The sequence below is a fragment of the Adelges cooleyi genome, unplaced genomic scaffold (assembly GCF_023614345.1).
Source record: "Adelges cooleyi isolate 19-005CV unplaced genomic scaffold, UGA_ACOO_1.1 ACOO_flye_CR_arks_rails_tigmint_CR_PRNA_8, whole genome shotgun sequence".
Taxonomy (NCBI): Eukaryota; Metazoa; Arthropoda; class Insecta; order Hemiptera; family Adelgidae; genus Adelges; species Adelges cooleyi.
In genome coordinates, this window is record NW_026096513.1 from 2,895,799 (window position 1) to 2,919,837 (window position 24,039).

Here is a 24,039-nt window from a genome sequence, read left to right on the forward strand (position 1 = left end):
CAGTGTCGGCGGCGGCCGTAGCGTCGGTTCAATACTCGGTAATCAAATTGTCGTGCACGGGGGCGCCGTGTCGGAGAGCTTAACTATTAACCCGGGCGGCGGCAGCGTCGCGTCGGCCCGCTAAACAATAAACATGGCGACCGCGGCCGGGCATTGCGCGTGCGCGCCCGGCGCACTATTTCATCTCTAACTCTTTCCGGTTGGTCCCAAACGCACACCCCCCCGGACGGCCGCTCGTGGGGGGGGGTGTGACAGCAGTCGACCGACCAAGATTAAGCCTCCGGGTCGAACCTCAACCGGCCTCCTCCCGTCGCGCCTCCTCCCACACACGACCGACACCGCCGCCGAGAGCAGCAGCCTTTGCCGCTCCCTCGCCTGTCCCTGCGTCCGTCCCGGATCCCGTCGCCGTTTCGCATCCGTTCGACTTTTACCGGCAGACGAGTTAAGCTCCGGGACCCGGGGCATAAGCCAAACGCGAACCGGATAAGTCACTCGTACGCAACAATCGTATTTTCGTTACCATAGTATTGACGTTTTGCGCGGACTATTTTATTTTTATTCCACTATAGTGATAACAATAAATGTACGAGTACAGCTATTTTGAAAATAAATAACGCGCAGGCACGTTGGCAAATTCGTATTCAAGAAAAACTATCTACGTCCACCAAACCGCGGAAAACGGCTATCAAAAGAAAAAAAAAAGGTAAGGAAATTATAGTTTAAAAATTTTTAAAGTTTCACTGTACCGACGGCGAAAACTCTGTAAGATCAAACGGGGCAATGTCTCCGCAATGGGGTTAATGTAACCTTTTTTTTTTATAAAAATCGATACAAAAACATCTAATGTTTTATTAGTAAAAATTCTTCTTTAAAAATATGTTCAGTTAAAATTAGGTTTTCAATTTTTTCGCTTAAACCGATTACATTTATATTTTCCCCGCTTAACCGTAGTTTTCAATAGCAAAATAATTGCTAAAAATAAGATAAAATGCAATATAGATATTTATTTTTAATAGTTCTTATTAAACTAATTTTTTAAATATTAAAGCCTAGAGGATGTTTTGGTATATGATTTAAATAAAATGTACCAACAAATTCATAGGTACATACGTTTGTTTTAAATGTATGTTACAACTTTTAATAACAGCTTTTATAAGTATAGGTATAAATTTTTAAATGTAGTAAGTAACTACATACTACAGTCACTTACTACTAAGTACTTAGCCCTGTATCAAAGTAATTAAATACCCATCCAACTAATAATTAGATTATTATTTAACTTTGTTATCATTTACTAGAATAATTTTACATCAATTTAAACACTAAGTAGGATTTCTTAAAAGAACGTCATATGTCCTATTTATTAAAGAGTTAGATATAGGCAATTTTTTTTGCAAAATCTTAACTTTAATGTTAAGCTGGGTTTTTTTTTTAATTATCAGTAATTAGGGCTGTTTTTTGATAGTTAACTAATTTTTTTAGACTATTACAGCATCCTTAAACGCGATTTAAAAATTGTTTTTTTTTTTTTTTATTGAATTGACTGAGTAAAACTCTCTTAATTTTGATTTAGACTAAAAGCACCTATTATAAAATTAAAAGAGAACAATATTCCGGTGGACCTGCGATGCGTTTTTTCCATTATTCCAAATATAACGCTCAATACATCTGTTAGACATAACGACTATTTCAAAATTTTTAAATGACTTAACTTTTCAAAAAAACGCATCGAGGTGCCCGCCGGGAATATTGTCTTCTTTTAATTTAATAATAAGCGCTTTTACTCTAAAACCAAAATTAAGCGAGTTCTATTCTGTCTGCGTAAACATGTTTTTAACACTAAAAATCATCGTTACGACGCCCTCTTAAGATGATATAGGTAGGAAATAATTAAGTGATTATAAATAGAAAATTGGACCTTATTCATACTTAATTGTTTTAGTTTCCATAAATAATATTCATATTAATGGTAGAAAAATTAACAGTTTTTCTTGAGTTTTGGTTTTAAACTTTGAGAACATTTTACACACAAAACTTTAGTTGCATAATTTTCGGATGTATCCATGTCTTCAGTTTGTTTGCTGACCATACTGGTATTGTCACGACAGCGGAACAGTGATCATCGCTCTGAAGAGACGTTCAAAGCGTCAGCGGAAAACTGAAGACATGGATACATCTGAAAATTATCCAAATAATTGGTTTAATCCATAAAAACTTTAACACATTCACAAAAATATTGTTTTTTATTTTCTGTCATAACATCAAATGAGATTATCTAATGGTGATTGTATATTAATTATAATATTCTGAAGCCATTAGCTGGCCATTTTAATAGGTTAATTGCAATCCATAACTTATACATAATATGATCGCCAAAATTCAAAAAGACTTATTTCTTACATTTCCTAAAATTGCGAAGTAGGCAATTTTTATTTTATTATAGCTTTTGTTCAAAGAACATTATAGCTCAAGAATTACAAATAAAACAATACTGTATCGTACATTAATGATATGAACTAAATTAAGTTAAAACGATTATATGCAAATTTAAAATAAATAGAAATGAGGTAGAGCCAGTCCGTAGAGGAAGGAAAGAAAAAAAAGTTAAGTAGAATATATTTTAGAGGGAAGTGTATTGAGAATTTTGGACAGAAGACTAATAATTTAAGGATTAATAAGGGATGGAAATAGGTACTTATCACTATAATATTTTCTATAGTTTATTAAATTTGCTTATTGCATACCCGTTTAATTAAATATTTAAATTGTTTTTTTTTTATTATGGAGATTTTAAAAATAATTTACCTGAAATAGTCAAAAATAATATTATTATATAATATTTTTTTACCAGGTCGATTAAATAAGGTATTTATTACATTAAATAATTGTTTTTTTCAAAACCTACTCGCTGTTTGACATTCTCCAACATCATGCATTAACCTTATTTCTTTTATCATTTCTTTCATTAATTTGTTTGTTTAATTTCAACATTTACAATAATTACGGAATTTTCTGTTAGTCCCGTTCGCTTTAGTTTCAGATAGGTTTCATAGTACGATTTGTTTTTACCATTTTTATTGATGTTAATTATTAAGCAATAAGCATACTGGTAACTAAAAGTTGGGTTGCATAATGTATTAGTATTTAAATTAAAACTTGTTGTTTCGTGTGTGTATAAATATAAATTACTTTTACAATTTTATTAATTTAATTGTACCAAAATCGGGAAGATGGCTTGAACATTAACAGTTCATAGGAACAAGTGAAACAATAACACTCACTTAATTAAATATCACTTAGTTAATTTAAATAGTTATTGAACAATATAAAGCACAATAATAAATATGGTTATTTAAAACGTTTAATGTAATTTATTATCTAGCGATTTTGTACCAAAGTTAACAACGTATACAATACATTCTAGCCATTAAAGCTTATTCTGTTAATATACCATGTTTATGTGATGACGTAGCATGGCATTTATGATATTTTCTGTAGGATATAAGTGTTAAATATAATTCTGAAATTATTACCTCTACCGGAACCGATCGTTGCGGGAGTGGTGTCACAAAAATAGCGTTATTATACAATAACGGCTTTTAAAATGTATTATAGATAATGGAATATGCAAAACACGGATTAACGCGATTTCGGTTGGTGCTATATATGTATAGGAAATTGTTAACATCCCTAATCTGGATAGTCATTTAGTTATAATAATTGTATAATATGTATATGTATGTCCTTGCCTGCATCCCTCGGTGGGTTTACAATAGAACAGACCTTAACAAAACAGAAAAAACGCCCCGTTTATATTATTTGTTCGGGCACACGTGACCTCCAAAGACCACCCTAATTCTTGACACCAGAACATATTGCAAAATAAAAGGCGTGCCGGTACTATACCATAGTGTATATTATAGAATTTATTATTTTCTCTTTTATTTGTCCCTGTATAGCATATACACACCGTGTTGGCGTGTTTGGTGAAAAACATTGTTGTTGTTACTATTATTCGATTAATTTTAATAAGCTACCAAGTCAAACGGCTTATCGAAACCCCTATTTATTATTATTATTTTTTTTTTATAGACTCGAGAAGCATGAACTTGACGACCACCGACGCCGACCGGTCGTTTATTTCACTTCAACAGTCGGCTCAACCTATTTTCTCTCTGACCGATCCGAGAATGGGAAACCTTCATTTGAACACCGATAACGACAATAGGGGTAAGTAGGTATTTAGATATTTAAAAAAAAAAAACAAAAACTTGATACGATGTTATTGAATTGTAGGTATTTGTTTTTCTTATATTCCTCTCCTCGACACATTCCCGATTAGCCGTTATGTGTCTGTTTTTATGACGAATGCATTTAAAATACAATTAATAAAATCAATAAAAATGTTCAATAATCACCTTTAATTACTATTATTTGGCCTTTCCTCAAAACTTGTCCATACCTTAGCTTATTTTAGACTGCATTGGTTTATCGTTTATACTAAAATAAAAATCACAACAAACAGGTGGCGTATTTATGGGGCTATCCTGGGGTTAAAACACACCCCATCACCCGTTTCATATTATAAATGTATGATTTTGGTGGGCTTAGGGGTGAATAAAATTTTAGTATGTACGTTAGGATATGATAGTCAAAAAACAGGGATTAAATATTGTAGGGACACCCCCTAAAAAAAAACCTCAACGTAGACGCCACTGCAAAACCTATATAATATTGTGTAATTATTCATACTGCCATACAAAATGTTTTGTATAGAACTTAACTGTTTCTACATTTCTCTCATATAATAAAAATATTGTATTATATTATTAGTTCAAACTTCTATACAATTTAAAAGTTTAACACAGATACCCATATGCATAATCTAAGACAACTATCGAAAGTCAAAAAATAAGTTTTAATTTATAATTGAGGTAATAATCAACACTATTACAAAAGTATAAAACAAAATATAAAACGTTTCTTTTGTTTATAGTATTATTGTAACATTTAAGGGTCACCCATAGCTATTTTATGTCAAAAGTTGTTTTAAATGTGTCTATCAAACAGTTGACCTTATATCTTAAAAATACATAAACAAGGCCTTAATGCAATATGTAAACTAAAATTCTTTATCTTTACCTGTATTGCAAATCAAGCATAATTGAAAATACAAATATATAAACGGCATAAGTGAGCAAAATGTAAAATACGTAGGTATAATCGCAAAAGTAAAAAAAAGTAAATAAGAAATAGGGGGAAAAATAACAAGAAACGATATTGTTATTATAATATATAAATGAAGAAGGAAAAAAGAAATAACGGAACGCTGTTTGTGAACGGTGAGCCTAATCTGGCGACGCTCATTGTTAAACAATGGTAACGAGAACGGCAGAAGAAACTTTAAACGGAATAAATGAACGCTGGGGCCCGGCGGCGGTGTATATTCCCCTGGAGCTTAAAAACCTCGAAGAATCTGGATGCCGGTAGTTGGGGAAAGGACGATCAGAGGAACCGGGAGGCCGGGGGAATAAATCTGTCGCTAAATGGGATACACTCGGCGACGTTCACTGCCCTTCCCCGAAGTCACATGCAAAGTTCTTGGCGCTACAGAAGAAAAAGAACAACAACAACGAAAAAAATCGCATTACCCTCTGAATATAATTTTGCAATTTGTCTGATTTCATTAGCATTTCTATATTGGCAAGGCAGGGGAGAAAGACACACGCCCGACACCCTCCGCCGCGTATTTATTTATTATACTTACCCAATTTCGTTTTATATTATTATTTATGCAGCCCGCGCTGCCACCCGAGAACTTTCTTCTGACGGTCCTCGAAACCGCGCTTTATAATATATTAAAATATTTTATTTTACTTAAACCCATTTTGACCCTTTTACTTTTCTTTTTGTTAAATCTTCGTTGTATTTTTGGCAGTTTAATGTACAAACAACATTTTAAAATTTCACAATAAAAATGCTAATAACCAAAAATGATACATTAAAACATCCGATTTTACAAATAAATTCATCATAATTATAATATTTAAAATGGAATCCAAGAGAAGTTTAGACCTATTATGTGTAAGTAAATCACACTGATATATTCATCAATAAAAGGAATTATATTTTATCAAACTATAAAAAATACTCAAAATAATCAATTTATGATTTAAATCATAGATCTAAATAATAATATAACTCATAAACAACGCGAAGCAAGATCAGATAGATAACATTTAATATCAAGCATAGCCGTAAGAATAATAGCCTAATATTTCTTAGTGATCTGAAGTCCTTTCGACTACTTTCATATTTTTAAATAACTTGTTTGGTTACTATATTTTTGGAAGAAGGAGCTCTGAAAGTGGTTTGGAGGAGTTTTGGAGTAGGTACGAGATATCCTCTGTCTTATTTGGATTACTGATGCCGTAAGTAAGATAGATGAGGAGTGGTAATATAAGCAATATTAAATAAGTCATCTTTTTCGCCGTGATTTCCTGACGGGCTGACTTTTGTTGCTTCCTACTTAGTCATCATGATAGTATGAAAACATACTACTACAAAAACTTGTAAGCGCAGTTAAAAGCTCTATTATAAAGTATAGAATAAGTTGATTCTTAAAAAAAACCATTAAAGTTCGAATTAGCTATTTAACTCAACGGCAAGTCAATATTAATTTTGCTATCCTACATAGTTGCATCAATTATTATGTAGAGTAGACCCTAAACCCTCCCCTTTCATTTTGCCATTTTAGCCAATACATATATAATATTATATAAACACCAATAAGTGTTTATTGGCGCGGATACCTTATACTGGCTGATGCGAAATTCTGAGGTCTTTAATATTCAACGTCCGTTCCGGTGATTTACTCTCGGATAGGTACTCTTTCTTTTTATTTTTTTCGACCAATCCTATACTCATACACTCTATAGTTTAATGCGCGGCTTTTACAATACATCTCATGGGACCAGAAACAATTTGCCGAATCGATCCCCCATTTGCGTTCTCCTATTCTCGCTATACCTACTGCAACACAGGCCACAACCCCTCTTCAGTTCATTGCGGTCCATTGGGCGCTGGCCAATGACTTTTTATACAGTACATACACGTCATGTTCATGTGGCATCATCTGTGTACAACTTTTTAAGTGGGTTTTAAACGTCATCCCTGTGTAATTATATAAACTTCACTTATACCACCTATGCACTATGCTATTGATTTTTAGTATGTGTACATTACAATCGATGGTAGTCGACGCGGATATCCAGAATCTCTAAATTTCAAATCTTTAATTACTCATTTGGTGAATCATTTGTGATGAATGTTCTGTTAATTGTACCTATACCTACCGCCTTTATTTCCATGAAGATGTGAGAAGTATACAGGGTGATTCTTTTATCATTGGCCACTCAATATCTCGTAGGGTTTAATAAGAGATTAAATATTTTTTTTCATATCGTTTTTATACAATTTGATCACAATTTTTTGGGATTTTTACGCCCCTCCCAACTTAGTTTTTATGATAACAACTTTTAAATTTTAAATGGTAACGATAACCAGTTTCGGATAACTATTTTTTAAGTTATTGAAGTTTCAAGTTTAGGGCAGAAGGGAAGGTAGAGTGAAGTATCATTTTTATGTGCGCGCGCTTTCCAACCGCACTTCCCCTCCCATCCTAGCTTTTAAACTCTTGTAACTTTAAAAAAATAGTTGTCCAAAACTGGTTATCAACCATTCGAAATTTTTAGTACATTATTTTCAATTTAAAAAGTTAATGAAATATATGTGCTACCATTTTTAAGTTTCAAAAGTTCAAAAAAACTATTATAGGAGGGAGTAAGAACAAAAAGAAATAATGAAAAATGGAGATCAATATTGAGTGGCCCGTGATAAAATAATCACCCTGTATAATATCATTTAACATAATACACGGGAATATTCCCTTTACATTTAATTAATTAAATTATCCCAGACAACATAAATGTACATCGCGATAACAATACATAATATTATGTACGCCGCAATCGTAGAATACATCAATGTCGATAGGTACCGTGTGTGTCATATCGAATCTACGTGATCACGGGTATTAATTTATTGAAAAATATATACATAATAATAATAATAATATAATGTAATTGTTTGAGTTTTTGTATTGTACTTAAATGATATGTGTGTTGGTGCGATCTAAACCAATAGCAGCTGGAACGAAGGGCTGGCGGAAAAAACAAATGACTTTTAAAGTTGTGCGCGCGTAAGCGACGATTCATTTGGTGTTCGGGACGCGCCAGATGTGACACCGCGCACGCTTCCCCTCGGGGCCAGCGTTAAGCCCTGGATTTTCCTGGAGCGCACGCCCCTTCCTTCCCCACGGGAATAATCAATCGACGCTCGTCCATTCCCGTCTCGTCGGACGCCACGCTTAAAATAATAAGCCACGAGGATTTAATGACGTAAAATGTACATTTAAAGCGAGAAATTATTTTTCATTTTTCCTCCCGTTTAAGCCGCGCATCTCGTTCCACGCGAACTTCAAAAAAAAAAATCACATAAGGTTTAAGAATCGAATTTTTATTACACCTTTATTTTTGTCAACAGTATAATACCGCTTCTGTATACGCAATACCACTCTGTCTTGCACCATTTACGTTTAAAATTGCTTACTGTACTACACCAGCCATCACTCTTAAAATCGTATTACTCCCTTCTGTAAATCCACTAATTAGATTGAGAATTATACTTCAAGGCCGAAGGAAAAATAACATACGAGTATTATATAAATAATATTTTAATAATAAACAAAACTTTCAATGTTGAAAATAAAGAGTAATCGTGAGTTTTACATTATGTATGTATTATACAAGCATAATAATGTTTTATTGATTTCAAGAGTAGTACAAAGTAAAAATAAATAGATTTCTAGTATTTTTAGAATTAAAAATAAAACTCGTACACAAAGTAAAAACAGAATAAAATATCAACTTGACTTAACGCTAATTTAGTTAAATGTTAATGTATCATAATATGATAACATTGTAACAAAGTTGCCTAGCTCACACGCCCCCCTCCCATATATTCCTATGTAACGAGCCAGTCGAAATTATCACAGTGATATTATATTTCACGGTAACATTTTATAATAAATTGCATAAGGGAATAATCTTTACGTTTTTCCTTAAAACAGTGTCTACGCCACACTAACTAGTAACACTGTACGAAATGTGCATTTTTTTAAATATACAGCGAGGCCCTAATTGCGCGGAAGGAAACTTAAAATGTGCAGTTGGCTAAATAAATATTTGCACTAGGAAATAAGTGGGTTATAACTTATATTATAATCGTGTCTCGGCGGGGCCCATTATAAATAAAATTACAATATTTGTCATTTTGAGGGTATAAATTTGACCACCCGGCCAGATCCTGTCTTACCCGTCCGTGATCATATGTATTTTTATAATACGATTAGCCTTAAACTAAAATAACTAAAAACCAAACATCATGTTTATAGCACATAAAGTCATGTCACTTTTATGAAGACACCACACATCGTTGGTTGTAGCGGCTTGTAGAGGACCATTTAAAATACAAGCGTTAAGCATGGGCGTATTTAGGAGGGCTTGGGAGGGGGGGGGCTAGCCCCCCTGACTGGGAAATAGCCCCCCAAATTTGTTTAGGCTTTCTGAATTAAAAAAATATTTTTCATTAGAAATTGTTTATTGATAAGATATTTAAAAAACATATTTATTGTCATTGATAAAAAAAAATATATTATTCATCGTAAATAGCAACATAGATTAGTTTTATTTAATCTGCGATAGCAATACAAGATATCAGTTCTAGGGTGAGAATGATATACATATAACTTATAAATATTTCAACAAATTATTTGGCTTAAATTAACTTGGCTTTGACTATACCTATTTCTTCGTCATCTTGTGCAAGTTCGTTTTCCACGATGAGACGTATCAATACTTACATAACATATACTATGAGTCAAGATAGGTTTTCCTCTCTTGCCATTTTAAATATAGAAAGGGGTATACCTAAAAATATTATCCGGTTTAACAGTTCTCTGTGTTTTTTCGCTATCATTGACAGACGTGGTCGATTCGACTGGTTACGGAATGAGAGACCGGCCTTTGTCGCTGTGCATGTCGTCAGCGTGCGCCGCGCAACAAGTACCGGTGTCCGCGTCGAGGACACCGCCGTCGTCCGTAGCGGCCCATTACAACAATTCAGCCGGCGGTGGACAACAGGCGTCCACGTTGAAAACAAAGACATTGGGCCTGACGTGCGTAGTTTGCGGGGATACGTCCAGCGGCAAGCACTATGGGATATTGGCGTGCAACGGATGCAGCGGTTTCTTCAAGAGGAGCGTTCGCCGCAAACTTATCTACAGGTAAATTTCATACTAGGAAAATCATTATTTTCCCAACTTCACGCTAAAAACGACATAAGAGAAATAATAATCATTCGCGGATATGTTTTCTCAAATATGGAAGGAGGGGGGATGGGTTCCCGTCTCCCGATAACTCCGCCGAGTGGTTTGAAGGAGAAACATGGCCATAAGCTTGACTCGATTGTTGGTAAATACCAAATAAAAAAGATATCCAAAAACGATATGAAAATATAAGAAAAGACAAAATTTATAATTAAATGTACTGATTAAATAATAAAGTAAAAAAAAAAAAACAATATAGTGCTCAAAAGGAAAGATATAATGACATTAATTACAGGAACAACGCGGGAATTAAGAATAAGAGTAGGGTTAGGACTAAAGGTTAGGCAAGGTTAGGAAATGAAAAAGATATATTTGTTTTGAGAGCTAAAGGAAGAACAATCCAGTAAAAAATTAGAGAAGTCACCGATAGCATGCTCCTCATGCAGATGATAGTAAGAAACCGCTTTGTGATCCAAGTTAATATTATTTAAAGAACATTTGTAGATTGTAAGTCGAAAATATTTTGGTTTATTCAGATGTTGGCCTTAGGAAGACCAGTAGACCATTTTTAAAAGGTCTTATAGAATTAACAAAACCCTCTCAAAAATTATAGTTCGGTTAAAAAAAGTCGTTTTCCGTATTGTTGTTTAACGTGGATTCGACGAATAACAATAAAACAAACAAAATGTTGTGTACAACCACAATTATTTCCACCCTCTAATACTATAATAATATGTCAATAAGGGGTCCGAAAACCACATTATATGGTCCTTTGAAAAACATGTTTACCCGTGATTCAACATAGTGATTTCATTCATGTATGACTACTAGACGTGTAAATAATTTTTTGACGCCTCTATAGAGGGATAAACGTTCGGATACGAATCGTTATAGGTAATTAAAGTTGAAATAAAAATATAATTAAGATATCGGTTAATAAATGGTTATTTATACAATATATCTATTTTTCCTTCTTTAATTTCTATATTTTCGTTTAAGGTTCACGGTAAATAATAAAATTGCTTTGTTATTATTGTTAAAACATGAATTGAACCTCTTTTGTGAAGTGTTTTGTTCTAAATTAATAGGCGAGGGAGTTAAGTTTTTTATTTTATTATTTACATGTTTTGCTACAAACACTGTGACACGAGAATTTTATATAGACATAGATATATATAATATATATATATATATATATATATATATATATATATATATATACACATACAGTATATTGAGTATAATATTGTATTATTATTTTAAATTATGAATAATGAAAATGCGAAGAAAAGAATACTTTTTCATAAAAGTTGCAACATGATTACCTACTTAAATTTAAAAAATAATTTTTAGGTTTAATAACGGTAAAGGGGTAACGACATTTAATAGCATAGGAGCAACAAAAGTCGATTGCCTTAAAGCACAAAACTGGTTTTTGGCAAGCTGGTCATAATTAATGTCACAGTTGTTCGGATAAATTTAAATGTAATAATAAAACTAATATTATATGTATATACCTGTTTTAATCATTAAAATTAGTAGAAAACACGTTGTTTGAAATTAAACAATATAATATCATCATACTCGGGCGCGGAATGGAATAAATAGGTATGGGATGAGGTTACATCAATGGTTGGCATTTTTTACATTTTACAAGAAATATGTTTGAAAAAGGTTAATACCATTTCAATTCAATTAATAAATACATTTTTAAGTTTTTTGGGTATTGACTTGATTTGTATTTTTAAACAATAAAATAATACAACTAAAAAAACTGGGGCAAAATATTTAAATGGCGTGGAGTAGATGAGCTACCACATCGTAGACAATCCGCGCTTGTAAATCATACGAATTACTGACATTTTCTTCCATAATACATAGGTATTACACATTTGCATGTAACACTTAACATAAATAATTTAACTTGTATGTACTCTTTTCTATGATTATTGTTATTCGAATTATTTTATTTAACTTTGAAATATGTTTTAAGAAAAAAACTTACATTAAGATTAATCCCCAATTTTATGTATTATATTACCATGTTCGGTTTTATAAAACATGTAATGTATGTCGTACAAAGAATGTTTACCTATATTAAACTTCTCTGATTTCATGCTTTTGTATAAAAGATCTTATTTGTACGATTATACATTTGAAGTCATAATATGTATATACTACATATATACGGGCCACTGCAGCGGCGGTAGTAAAGTATTGCTTTTTCTTTTCTTTTATCGTTGGGTTTTTATTTTTTCAATTTCGTGTCTCTCTAATACTCTTGAACGGTTATAAATAAATGTGATTCAGTACAGAAACAGCCGCGAAAGAGGGTTTGACGTTTTATAACAGCTCTTTGGGATTACTTCGGATGAGACCGGGACTATCGCGAAGAGGGATGAATAGGGACAACAACGTTGTGTGTATATGCAGTTTAGGACGCGCGGCAGCAAAAAGATTCAATTATATTAATATATATATATAGCTGACGAAATACGCGGGTCGGCCAAAGCTTCGTCCACCCTATCTCAGTCTCTCTTTTCCTTACCACACCCGCACCAGTATATTCAACTCACTTTCTCCTCTCTCACTGTGTATCGTCTGTGTCTCGCACCCTTTAGAAACACTCGTTTTCCAAATCGATCGCCCGTTATTTCCTTCCTCGCTCGTTGCCGCCACCGCAGTATACTTTTTGATTGGTTTCCGAATCGGGTCTTAAGATGAGCCCGCACCGCTCGCACTTTCTACCAAACTATCATATACAGAGCAGACAGACCGTGGCTTATTACACCAGTGGCAGGTGCGCGGCTGGTTGGTTAAGTTCTGTTCTACAAGTTTTTCGATTTACAACATTTTAAAATTTTTAAATTATACATATAATTGTATTTATTTCTAAGTGACGACCCTGTAGAAAATGTTATGTTGGTATTATATTATATATATATAATATAATATACCTACTTATAACGCAAGCAGAATCTGAACTCTGACAGGAGTATGGAAATAAATAACACTATTAACTGTTCATTTCTTGATGAAACGACGTCAATACTCAAACAGTTAAAGAAATTAACAATTGGATTATACAACGATATATAGGGAGATTAAATAACTTACCAAAACAGAATGAGGACGATAAACATTATTTATCGGAGCAACCCCAAAGCCTCAATCAATTTAGCTTAATATGGCTTAATTAATTAAGGCAAGAAACATTTATGAACTTTCTCCTTCATTGCTAAATTTTAATTATTCCTTTAGTTAAATTGTCGCAATACACTTTAGCTCTTCTAAATTTACGTAAATAAACAAAATTTAGGACGAAATCTTTATTTTTATTATACTTATTTTTTAGGTCAGTTTGCACTACCCTTGTTCTACAAGTGACAAGAGTTGCCATTCTGGGGAAGTGGGTATTAATATATATATATATATATATTCACAAAATTGAAAATTTAATATCCTAAAGGCTATACCTAAAATAAAGAAGCAGATTACCTCTTTTTTTAGTTATAGATTTTTAAAAATATTTAGTATTATTACATTACCGTGTATTTAAATTTATATTTGGTCAATTTAGTTTTCAACAATTAAGTAAAATATATTAATATCTATATTTATCCTTTACAACTTATAGAGTTAATTTCTTTATTTAGTATGACATCAGATGATTTATTGAAATCACAAAAATAATTTCAGTAATCGTACATAGTTTCTGTCTACAATTGATTGAGTTTGAAGAAGGTACAAGTACATACATTAGGATTAGGAGTACCCAGATGTTCAATGGGATTGGAAACGTAGCCCGATAAATAAACGGCACAGAATTACAATTTTAAGGACTCTTTGACCCGCTAACGGGTGTTTGCACTAATTGTCTATACTATTACTATAAACCGCAGTATACTGCCAGTGTGTATTATATATATATAATAATTCTCTGAACGACCCTCGTCGATGCTAAACATCATCAACCCTCGTTCGTTATTAGTAGTGCAAATCCCTATAGTTATATATATATATATATATATATAAGACCGGCGATGGTCAGAAAACGAAATTAAAGAAGCGAAACACATTATGGACATGGTTGGTATCGCGTTAACGATAAATTGATTTGTTTAAAAAGTCCTCTCCCTCGTCTCGTTTTCAATCGAAGGGATTAAATCTCAACACTGATCGCACCCTCGGGATGAAAACACTGCTGTCCTTCGTAATAACTTCAATAGATCCTGTCATAATACCGGCAAATGTGAAGACCCAGGTCCTAGGTCCCAAGGGAACCAGCGATGTAGCACATTTTACCAGTATGAATTAAATCAAACAAAAAATGTAAAAATAGAAAAGTATAGTTTTTTTTTTAATATCTTATAAATAATTTATAAAATCAACTATTGATTTTATATTAGTAAAAATTAAATAAATCATTTATAAAAGTTATAATAATTCTTGTAGACCTGTTGCTTCCCCCCCCCCTCGATATGATCCGTCCTCACTATGCCCGGCAACACTGTACAGGCATTTTTTTATGCATTGGATTTAATCATACAGTTATAAATTGAGTTATTTCTAAGTATTGAAAAAAATGTGTATTACACGATAAGGCATATTTATAATTGTCATATTAAGAAATAATTAAATTTATTATTGTATGATTAAATTCTTAATGGTATAAACAAATAAAAACTTTTTTACAAATGTCAGATAGGTGAATTTGGATCATTTCGAATTATGATTAAATTAGCGAAATTAACTTTCTTTATTGTTTTTTTAAATTTTTTATTCGTATTTATTGTGTCTTTTCAATTTCAAGTTTATTTTATTTTAAAGTTAATAAGTAATAATTAGTGTTGTGAATAAGCAAACAAAAATATTATTTCATGTTGTAACATTAACCTACTTTAAAATGTAAATTTGAATCTGTATAGTGTGTATAATATGTATTAAATAATTATTTTACGAATTATGATACGTATGTTGCAGTAGTTAAATGTAAGTCTGTGATTAATAAATTCATTATAGGTAGTACAGCTCTAGTAGATCATACGTGCGTTTAACGTAAAATTTAATTTTGTTGTATTTTATTAATATCAGTCTTAAGACGTTTGTTGTCAAAATATTATGTTATTGGATTTATCAAAAAAAATCCAAAATTAATTCTATAAGTAAAGATTTTTGTGTTTTGTTCGCCAATGTAAGCTTTTAAGATCGAGCATAAGAAATCGTATTGTCTGGAAAAGTAGGCGTTACCGGTGCTGCTGACGATACTTAGACCCTGCGGATTATTGTCGGCGAAAAACAAAAAAATCTTTGATGCGCCTGTGCGAGGGCGGTCTTAAGGGCGTACATGATTCTTCGTCACTAGCGGTTGGCCAGAACGTCTTAGCCCCAATAACATATATTTTATAAAATATACTGCATTAGCTCGCTTCGTTTGGATGAAATAAAATATTATAATGTATTTTGTGGCGATGCATTATTAAATATTTGCCTTATATCTAACCTACCTATCCAACATAATAATTAATATATTTTAACATTTATTTACTATTATTTTATTTGTTTTTCAGATGTCAAGCGGGCACTGGGAGTTGTGTGGTAGACAAGGCGCATCGAAATCAATGTCAAGCGTGCAGGCTGAAGAAATGTCTAAACATGGGAATGAACAAAGACGGTTAGTTATTACTTATTTTTTATATTTTGATTTCCCGTTAATAATAATTTCATTCGTACTACAACACAATATTATCCGAACCAACAGTTTTTTGTCATTTTGGTAACTACAACTAGAGCTCGATGTATAATAAGCGTTGTCAATTATAAATGCACACTTTAATTTAACAAAGCGCGCGTACAACGCAATCATTAACATTATAAACAGTGACTGCGGTCAAAACGCGGAGAGCAATGGCACGTGCTCGTGGCATCCCTCGTTAAGACAACACAATACAGTCCCGAAGAGAGATAGAGAGAGAGAGGAGAGCCACAGAAAAAAAGGGTTTTTCACGCTTATTTAAATAAAAATAATAATTGCGTAAAAGACCACAGCGTCGCGTGTATTTAACGCATGCACACGTGTCAACAGTTTATATAGGATCCTATTAGGATGTGGCAGTACCACCACCACAATGCCCGAAAACGTATACGGAATACGGCTATTATAACAATAAATATTATCGCGTATCGTTATGCTCCAACGTATTTTATGCGTGTATTTTTTATTTTAATGAGCGATCATCCCCGGCTTGTCTTTTGTTCGTACCACTGTACCATGCATAATAAAGCCCGAGTTTACTGCATTTAGCCTCCGGTTATCGGCGTGTGTCGTGTACGCGAAAATGTAAAACACATTGTCATTATTACTGTTGTTGTTGTTGGAAAACTCCAATGTATACATATAATAATAATATGATAATGTGTTCCGTTCGTGTTAAATGCGACAATACAATATACAGGACACCGGGCGAAAAACGAAAAAACCCCCACCGCGTTCCCACCCTTATATTCTCCTGTGTATTGTTATAGTAATAATAATGTGTAAAACCGACGTGTGGGTTGTGTTTGGTATTTTTTTTCTTCTAAAATTCATTTAACAGCGTGTGAACGAAGCCGGAGGTGGTTGTCATTAAAAAGCTCACGCTCAACTAGCACCACAGTCGATTTTAACGTAACCAAAATCAAAGGGATTCCGGAGACTAGCGCACTATACCATACCGTTGTATATATACATAGGAATAGGACATTGTATACAGTACAGTGTACACCTACCGGCGGTGTACTATAATGCAGTGTTTCTTTTAACGACGATAAATTGTTTGGTTGTCAATCTAAGAAGGACCGAACTAGTACTAGTAGTCGTTGTTAAAATAATTTGAACACTTCTTGAAATTAGTTAATATAAGTGTAATAACAAAAAGTATTATTGATTAAACTGGTTAGTTAGTATAATAAGTATTTTAATAAATTTGTAGTTAATATAATTTAACTGAGTAGTAAGTACAAGTAGTCAATGCATTTCGACTACTACTAATTGTTGCAGTCGCGCTACTCTACTGTATATCATTATAATTAAAAGAACACCCAAAATATGTCCGTCAGGCACGTCTTATGGACGTGTGCGTCGACACCGTTAAGCTATTGCTTCTCTTTATGGGTTTACTACAACCGCGTTAAAATGATTACTAACGAATCAAAGTGCACAATAATACGTCACGAAAGTATTAGAATTAAAATTGTTTGAGGTTTATTTATGTATTTTTAACGTTACAACCAACAACCAATAATTGTATATAGTGTCTATGGCTCCTTGATTTATTTTGCAGCGTTTCCTGCTAATGGTATAGAATCTTTAAAAATCTGTGTGATTTTTATTTTCGCTAACACAGTGACAACACTGAACAGTAAACAGTAAAAATTCAATTCATTTAAAAAATATGTAACAACTTTCAACCGCTGATTGATCGTTAAATAAAACCATATTTCATCCAATTTTAATATGTCATTATATTTTGTACTATATGTACACGGTAAATCGCTATTGTTATTTTGCAAAACCTAAATCATGATTTTATTTTATTTTATAATGATCACATCGATTGGATTTTATAGCCGTCCAAAACGAACGTCAGCCTCGAAACACTGCAACAATACGACCGGAAAATTTAGCTGACATGGACCACGAGCGAGTGATTAGGGAAGCTGCTGTGGCCGTTGGAGTTTTTGGGTAAGTGCATTTATCCTGTCTCCAGCGCAATATTATAGCATTCCTTATTTTTATAGGTAAATCTATTTCTAAAACATATTACATTATGGGCATCGCACTTACTGTTAAAATAATTTACCTAGGTTTTATTTTAAGGTGCATAAGGACACAAAGTGTGCTGTGTGCAGACTGCAGTAGGAAATTAAAACGTATTGTTGACATGACAAATACGAGTATGTGCACAGTGCACTTGAGAAATATGTAGGTGTCAATGATGATATTTTAAAGTATATCCTTAATTTAAATTTTGTCCTAAGTAATTTGGAAAATCTTTATTTTAATTATAAACTAGCCTTTTTTCAAAGAGTGAGCTACTTGTATTCATCAAACTTCTCATATGGACTTTTAGAAATATTATTATATGCATTTTTTCCATAAGACTTAACATATTTGTATAAAACTTCAACATTTTTCAATTTTTATCGTAAGAGTGCTATTTTATAAACCGTTATAATGACTTAAGTCTTGATTAATCTTTAAGAGAACCCCTCACGTCTGTTATTTTAAGCGTAAAAATAGCTTTTTTTAACTGCTCTGATTTAGCTTCGTTGTGTAGATAAAAAGGTATTGAATATATTTGAAGTTACCCTAAACGATTTAAATACCTTCATATTATAGTAATTGATCGTATTTATTAAAATCAACAATATGGTATACATATTATTCCATAGATCATTTTGAATAAAGTATAAACAAATCTCGCATCAATTACAATACAAAAATTATCAATAAATCAATTAACTATACTCTCTCCACTTGATCGATTGCAAAATCGGGACGCATCAATAAAATGGGATTATGAACGCTATGGAAAATTGTTCGAGTCGTACGTTAATTGTTTTTCAGTAGGCTTTTAAAATAAACACACCTCATACAATAACAATGGCAATGACATAATATTCTTTATGACAAAAAAGGGTCACGTCCACCACCCTGGATAAATGGTTTTGATAAATGGTCTGCCGTACCGGCATAATATGTATACGCTATTCGTAAAAATGGGTTTCAGGTTTTTTTTTAATTCTTCATGTCGGACAAGTGAGATTCATCGTAATACTATTATATTTTTTTGTATACGTTTTTTCATGCTCCCTGAAATATAAAAGTGACTTTCATTTTTGCTAGTCCACGAACGAGAGTCAGCTGAAACCATTGCCTTGACGCTTTTTAGTTTTTTTGTATTCTTAAACACCAGCCCTCTAGTTGGTTTCACAAGACATTAACGTTTAACGTTAATCGCCCAGTTTTAACGCAATCCAATGTCGTTATTTCCAATAGAGATTACTGATTACTATAATTGATTAAATAAAATACTTAATAGTTATAACAAAATACATTCTTTCAGATAATCGAATTTTTCCATCAGTATAGGCAATGGGAAAAAATATTATTACATTAAATAGTTCACGTACGTGCCCACTGCCCAGGTACTTAACTACCTTTATGTTACAATTTACATGCAAATGTGGTGCAGGGCGTGTGTGCAATGTCCTGTTACCAATAGAGAATAACCTATGACTTAAATCCTATAATTATTAATTAATGAAGGACAAAGTTTGTTGCGGAGAGTCTCTCTATATTCGATAGGTCACTAGGCGAAGAGCTGATATTTCATGTTATTCACTAAAGTAACTGTTGAAACTTACATAACTTTAATTATAAATACTTTTTTTGTCGGTACATCTATTATAAAAGTTATAAAATAAATTATAAATAGTATTTGGGCAGCAGCTGTCGACTACAACATTTACTCAAGTGCGTTTGTCGCATATTTTTACATAACATTTTTTTATTGTTATAATTTTACACTAAGTGCATAGTAATAATATTATATGTCGGACACACATCATTGCGGCCGACGGCTGCAGGGTTGTCGGTTTACTCAATACTGGACTGTTAGTATTTGTTATGCAAATCGCAAGTCAAACAACGTTTTCTAATGACAAAACCAGCAGTTTTGTCTTTCCAATTTGTTTTGTTGCGTTGTTGATTTTGTTTTTTTTTACAAAAGTCTTTAATTTATTGCTATTTGCGTTAACAGTAATGAGTTAACATGCATTAGGTACTCGTCACACGAATCGTATCGCATCCATAACCATACGGACATTATTTAAACAACAAATAATTTTCTTTCGCAATTATTTTTTAGTATGGCTTCAAAATTGTTTATATTTTTAACTGCCCAAGTAGATTGATATTTTAACCTCGTTATTAAATGATTACAAAACGATACGGTTATTATAATAGGCATACTGTATTGTTTTACACAATTTATAGCGACAAGCTATACTTCCAAATCTTTTTTCGTGTCAATGATTTATGTGTACAACAAGTATAAGCTGGTTAAAATATGTATAATTTATAATAATTCGTATAGTGCAAATGACGAGGGTGTGTGCATATTTTATAATTTATATACATATTTTATAACTTATACAACACAATATATAACAATAATGGACAAAGCTAAATTTAATCCAAACCAAATTACACTAGTTGAACGTTTCAATGACGAACCCTCGGAAAATTATAATATATATTATATATATATATGCCTACCATATGGGTTGATTTTTTTGCCTGTATATTGATTCGCGGACGAATAACGCTCGAGGATTAACCATCAAAGAACCTTTGCACTTGTGACTGCGGTGACCCTAAAAATTAATGCCGCACCCCTCTTAATGTTAATTTGATGACCGCGTTTTGACAATCATCGACGTTCGCTCTTACTAAGTTTATATTCCAGTCGAATGTTCACATAAATCAACGTCGTCCATTAAGATACTAAGCCAAAACTATAGCGCGTGCACAGTAGGACTTTAGCCCAACCTGTTATAGGATCTGTTGGATTTGTTCTTGTATTTTTTTTAAGGGGAAACAAATCTATTTAACCGGGCACCTTTTTGGTGCCCGGTAAAACTAACCGAAAAAAAAGGTGTCCGATAAAGTAGATTTATACCCTAAAATATTACTCGTATTTGTTTTATTATTATTATATCATAGTAGGTATACTGATATAGTTTTTATTTAAAATCGACAGACGTCGCCCGCAGCTTATAATAATATGTCAATTATTGCCAAGTTGTTATAAAAATAATTAGAGTGACGCAAAAAATGTTACAAATTTTCTTAGTTGTCCCTCAGCCTAAAAACATCATAATATTAATAACAATAAATATCTCACACATTGTGCTCGTACGTTACCAGTTATTTTTCAATATTCATTATAGTAGCAAAAATTCTCAACAGGCCATGTCTTTACAGACCTCCGGTTTCTGTTGCCTTAGCGTTGTCTCCGTTGAGGTACCATCCGAGTGGACCAATAGCGCCGCCAAACGTGCAGCGTCCCGCTGAACCATCGCCTACCGCTTCTTCGTCTCCAAAACAAGAATCTCAAGACCAAGACGACGGTAAAATCGAATTTACCCAGACAAAGAGTAAACTAGTTATTATTAAACTGTTGTGTATTCGTTTTCAGATGACAGCATAGACGTTACCAACGAGGAACCGGACACGTCAGAAAACAAAAGGACATCTCCGGCAATACCAATACCGCTCACTCAACATCACTCGATTTACGACCACCACACGTCCTTCTATCCGGGTCTCCACGAAAATGTGTATGAAACGTCCGCCCGATTGCTGTTCATGGCCGTTAAGTGGGCCAAAAATTTACCTTCGTTCGCGTCTCTACCATTTAGAGATCAGGTAGAACAATTTTTACTAAACTGTTGTAATTACCTACACTTTTCATCCGTGGCCGATTTGTGTCTGACGAATTAAGAATTGTACACGTAACGTGTAGCTTTAGGTTTGAGCTCAATAGTTGAAAAGATTAGCATGTTTGAGTATGGATAACACTGTCCACTGAAACAGTTAAGGTTGTACTGGTAACGAAAAAAAGAGGTAAAAGAATACTTAGTCCCCAGATGTGAGAACAGCTAAGTTATATAAGTCAGTAGCTAATTTGTTAAGTGTATCGTTTATTTCAGAAACCCTTCAAGTCGACTAACTAACCTTGTACTAACTAGCCTCATCTATAGGGTTTCTGTTTTGAACGGCGCTTCTACCTCTAAACTAACATCTAAACACAAAATAGTCGATTTATCATAAATTTGAAAGGTGTACATTACGAAAGATAGTTCAACCAGAACTATTTTAAGTCCAATACGAGGGCGTACCCAAAAGAAACCGAACGAACTTTTTAAAAATGTATTTACTTAATTTTTTATGGCAAAAACCCTACAACAGTATTTGTTATATCTATGTATATATTATAAAGGTAAATCAAAACTGTTTCTTTTTTAGGTAATACTTTTAGAAGAATGCTGGTCGGAACTATTCTTGTTGAACGCAGTCCAGTGGTGTTTGCCGTTAGAAAACAATCCACTGTTTAACCCATCGGATCACGTAGCGGCCATTCCAAACGGTAAGGCTAGTCAAGTGGCCGCCGACATTCGGATATTGAACGAGACTTTGCGCAGATTCAGAACCATTAGCGTTGACCCAGCAGAGTTTGCTTGCATGAAGGCAATAGTTTTATTTAGAGCAGGTGCGTTTAAAATGTTTTCTCGCTATATAAATCAAGAAAGAAATTATGGGACATTAGACATAATATCTAACCTATTTATTAATTATTTCTACTTGAGTACTTCGCTCAAGCATAATATATTAATGGGAGGACAATTATTGTTGGGCGTGTGCTCAGGTTAATGCGCAGGAGCTATTATAGTACCTATATTTTTGAATTTGTAAATTAAGTAACAGTTTTTAATTATTTTTAAATGTTCTAAAAAAAAAAGGGTTCTTTAATGTATAAGAAAAAATTCAATAACAATTTTAATACTATTAATTACCTGTTAAAAACATTTTTTGATAGCCCAAAGGATTTTAATTCCTCTAGCCCACCTCCCCCTCTCTTCCAGTTTCGCCTATGCTTCTACTAAACAAAAATGAATAAATAAATATTATCTTTTACAGATACAAGAGGATTGAAGGATCCCATACAAGTGGAAAACCTACAAGACCAAGCTCACGTCATGTTGGGCCAACACACTAGAAATCAACATCCCGGGCAACCGGTGAGATTTGGTCGCCTGTTATTAATGTTACCACTACTGAAAACCGTACCAGCCGTTCGTATTGAAGCGATATTCTTTCAAAGAACTATTGGCAATATACCCATGGAAAAAGTCTTATGCGACATGTATAAAAACTGAAATAAATATGTTATAGTTATTTCTTTACTACTTTACTGCCTAACTTATATTAGCTTTGCGGTAGTCACTAGCCTAGAACTGCCTCATACTCGTTCGTCGACAGATGCTGTTGCTGTCTGCTGATGTATGTAATTATTTCTCCTTGGAGTGCTGTATTTTAATATTATCTTCTCAACTATATATATACTATACTAAATATATTATTGCTGTGTATTATATTTAGTCATTTTTCAAGTATTATATAACATATCATGTGCTACCCTTAACCTTATAGGTATGATCCCCATTTGTTAAAAATATAAAACGTTATAAGTTTTACTCTTATAATATTACATAGGTACTATTGTAATGTGCTTTTGATGTTTTAATAAATAATGTACTTAATTAGATTTGTTTAATTTACAATTTTTTTTTTATATGGTCATAGTCTAATCAATGTGAATCGATATTCTATTTACGAAGTAGGTACCGACTGCATGCAATAATCAATCAATTTATTAGCGCAGTATCTTCTAACTTAAATTGAGGGTAAATCAAAAATGATAATATAGCTAGCAGTTGTGTTTTAAAAAAATGATACCAAATCCTTCAAGCTGAACTGTATTTGG

General features: G+C 32.9%; 1 protein-coding gene across 2 annotated transcripts; it reads left to right on the plus strand.

The window, feature by feature from the left end:
- Positions 1-464: 464 nt before the first annotated feature.
- Positions 465-23,681, plus strand: LOC126845756 (photoreceptor-specific nuclear receptor-like). 2 transcript variants are annotated; one of them, XM_050584632.1, is made up of 9 exons: positions 465-703; positions 4,093-4,230; positions 10,105-10,405; positions 16,018-16,121; positions 18,056-18,170; positions 21,462-21,622; positions 21,691-21,920; positions 22,521-22,764; positions 23,193-23,681. In XM_050584632.1, exons 2-9 carry the CDS (start codon positions 4,104-4,106, stop codon positions 23,429-23,431), a joined length of 1,521 nt encoding a protein of 506 aa, XP_050440589.1. In that variant the 5' UTR covers positions 465-703; positions 4,093-4,103; the 3' UTR covers positions 23,432-23,681. The 2 variants fall into 2 exon arrangements, with proteins under 2 accessions (XP_050440589.1, XP_050440590.1); XM_050584633.1 differs by having other exon boundaries at positions 21,477-21,622.
- The last annotated feature ends 358 nt before the right edge of the window (positions 23,682-24,039 follow it).